At 39.1% G+C, this 2553-nt stretch overlaps 1 protein-coding gene and 1 non-coding gene across 2 annotated transcripts; one reads left to right on the top strand and one right to left on the bottom strand.

The window, feature by feature from the left end:
- Nucleotides 1-222: 222 nt before the first annotated feature.
- On the top strand, nt 223-2081 carry LOC115704794 (aquaporin PIP1-2). Its single transcript, XM_030632002.2, has 4 exons — nt 223-789; nt 972-1267; nt 1375-1515; nt 1707-2081. Exons 1-4 carry the CDS (start codon nt 453-455, stop codon nt 1797-1799), a joined length of 867 nt encoding a protein of 288 aa, XP_030487862.2. The 5' UTR covers nt 223-452; the 3' UTR covers nt 1800-2081.
- On the bottom strand, nt 849-921 carry TRNAK-CUU (transfer RNA lysine (anticodon CUU)). The gene has a single exon. It is a non-coding gene; the product is annotated as a tRNA-Lys (tRNA).
- Nucleotides 2082-2553: the final 472 nt, after the last annotated feature.

Here is a 2553-nt window from a genome sequence, read left to right as displayed (position 1 = left end):
TTATTTTCATGGCTTGAGAATGGGACCACAGCCGCAATGAACAAGTTATTTTCATCAACCAAAAAATATATGATGATGGTGATTATGAACATGGAGATGAAATGGTCGGTCGAAGTCGTTTTCTTCCGATGTCTGAGTGGACACAATTGTGCCAGCTCAGCTGGACCAAACATTACAATTTATTTTTCCTCTCCATAAAATTCTTCCCGTTAAATCAATAGCAAGGGCAATTATGTAATTCAAAAGATGGGGCTAGAAAATGATTGGTCGGCCACAAGATAATAAAATAAATTGAATTTAATTATAGATATTGGTCCCACCACCTCTCCACCTTACTTCATTCCAATGGGTTATGGAGGTTATATAACCACTCTCTCTTACTCTGTCTCTCACTCACAACTCAATTGGAGATATCACCAAACAAATAACATTTATCTTTTTACATTAAAAAAATGGAGGGCAAAGAAGAGGATGTTAGATTGGGAGCTAACAAATTCTCCGAGAGGCAGCCGATCGGTACGGCGGCTCAAACCCAAGACGAAGGGAAGGACTACAAGGAGCCACCACCGGCACCGCTCTTTGAGCCGGGTGAGCTGACTTCATGGTCTTTCTACAGAGCTGGAATCGCCGAGTTCATCGCAACATTTTTGTTCCTCTACATCTCGGTGTTGACTGTTATGGGAGTCGTCAAGGACAAGACCAAGTGCACAACTGTTGGAATTCAAGGCATTGCTTGGGCTTTTGGTGGCATGATTTTCGCTCTCGTTTACTGTACCGCTGGAATCTCAGGTAATTAAAAAGAATCATTTAATTTTATTAAAATAAAAACCAAAAAGCATATCCTGAAACGCCCACCGTGGGGCTCGAACCCACGACCACAAGGTTAAGAGCCTTGCGCTCTACCAACTGAGCTAGACGGGCTTGTTTGGTAACTGAATGGTTAAATAATTAATTATTCGTGCTATTAACAGGGGGTCACATAAACCCGGCTGTGACTTTCGGACTATTCCTGGCGAGAAAGCTGTCGTTGACTCGGGCGGTGTTCTACATGGTGATGCAGTGTCTGGGTGCGATTTGCGGTGCTGGAGTTGTTAAGGGGTTCCAGAAAGAGCTGTACATGACTCAAGGTGGAGGAGCTAACACCGTTGCCGCTGGTTACACCAAAGGTGATGGCCTTGGTGCTGAGATTGTGGGCACCTTCGTCCTTGTCTACACCGTTTTCTCAGCCACTGACGCCAAGCGTAGCGCCAGAGATTCTCACGTCCCAGTAAGTTTATATCATAGTACTCTACTCTAGATCGATTTTCTTATTAACTAATTTCTCTTCGAAAAGAAAAGAAAAATAGTTGATTAATTGGTTTATATTTTGATCAGATTTTGGCACCTTTGCCTATTGGGTTCGCTGTCTTCTTGGTCCATTTGGCAACCATCCCCATCACCGGAACCGGTATTAACCCAGCTCGTAGTCTCGGTGCTGCGATCATCTACAACAGGGACCACGCTTGGGATGACCACGTAAGTCTCTACCTAGCTACCGATCTATAAATATATTATATATAATAATACACATAGTTGGTCTTATGAAATTGTCATTAAACAGTTAAAAGATAATTTTCTTGGTGAGAAGTTAATACGTGGACGATATTCTATCACAATCGATTTATAAATAGTGCCTTAACAGTATATTGAAATTTGTAATTTTGCAGTGGATTTTCTGGGTGGGACCTTTCATTGGTGCAGCCTTGGCAGCCCTATACCACCAAGTTGTGATCAGAGCAATTCCATTCAAATCAAAGTGATGATCGATCATGGACCGTTGATGATGATCATGATCAAATGATCAAAAACAAAACAAACAACAACGTGAATATGATTATATAGCTTTGTCTTTTTTGTGGCTTTCCCGTTGTTGCTGCTCTTTCAAAATTAGATCATCTCATGATATAATTAAAGAAAAACAAGAACAAGCCAAGTTGGCCCTGCTTTTCTTTTTCAACTTGTTGCTCTTTATTGGCTCTGTGTATTTGTATTATTATGTACGTAAGAATCTGTAATAATAGTAAGCTTTGTGTTGTTCTTTATCTAAAGGGTTCTTTTCTATTTCTTTATTTGGTTGAAGAGGGGGGCCTATCTCATGTGAGTGGTGGCCTGGCGTGGTCTGTATGGCAGTGACAAGTGAATATATGAATTTGTGAATTTTTAAATAATATATATCCAAAAAATGATTATCAAGAACGATCACACTATATTTAATATTTATACATATATATTAAATATACCTGCTCAACTGCTCAACTCAAATATACGATGATGAAACCATGTATTTTAATATTACTCATTTTCAATTCACAAAACTAAAGCATTAAATATATGGGAATAGACCAGCAATGTGTTAGGTAGAATTGCAAGATTGGCTATGAAAGGTATTAGTTTGTTTGTCTCAATCACTCATTAGAGATAATAGCAAAAAAATACTGTAATTTGGTATCTTAAAGAACACCACACCAATGCACACTAACTAAAAATATGCTTTTCGCATCCGTTGAGAATTAA

Source organism: Cannabis sativa, chromosome 1, assembly GCF_029168945.1.
Source record: "Cannabis sativa cultivar Pink pepper isolate KNU-18-1 chromosome 1, ASM2916894v1, whole genome shotgun sequence".
Taxonomy (NCBI): domain Eukaryota; kingdom Viridiplantae; phylum Streptophyta; class Magnoliopsida; order Rosales; family Cannabaceae; genus Cannabis; species Cannabis sativa.
Note: the sequence above shows the minus strand (reverse complement) of the source record. Positions and strands in the feature narration are given on the sequence as shown.

Bases quoted from the DNA above. Each gene is read 5' to 3' on its own strand.
- LOC115704794 (XM_030632002.2), top strand. From the start codon at position 453: ATGGAGGGCAAAGAAGAGGATGTTAGATTGGGAGCTAACAAATTCTCC. The intron at 790-971 runs GTAATTAAAAAG...TGCTATTAACAG, and splicing joins CTGTACCGCTGGAATCTCAG to GGGGTCACATAAACCCGGCT. The intron at 1,516-1,706 runs GTAAGTCTCTAC...GTAATTTTGCAG, and splicing joins ACCACGCTTGGGATGACCAC to TGGATTTTCTGGGTGGGACC.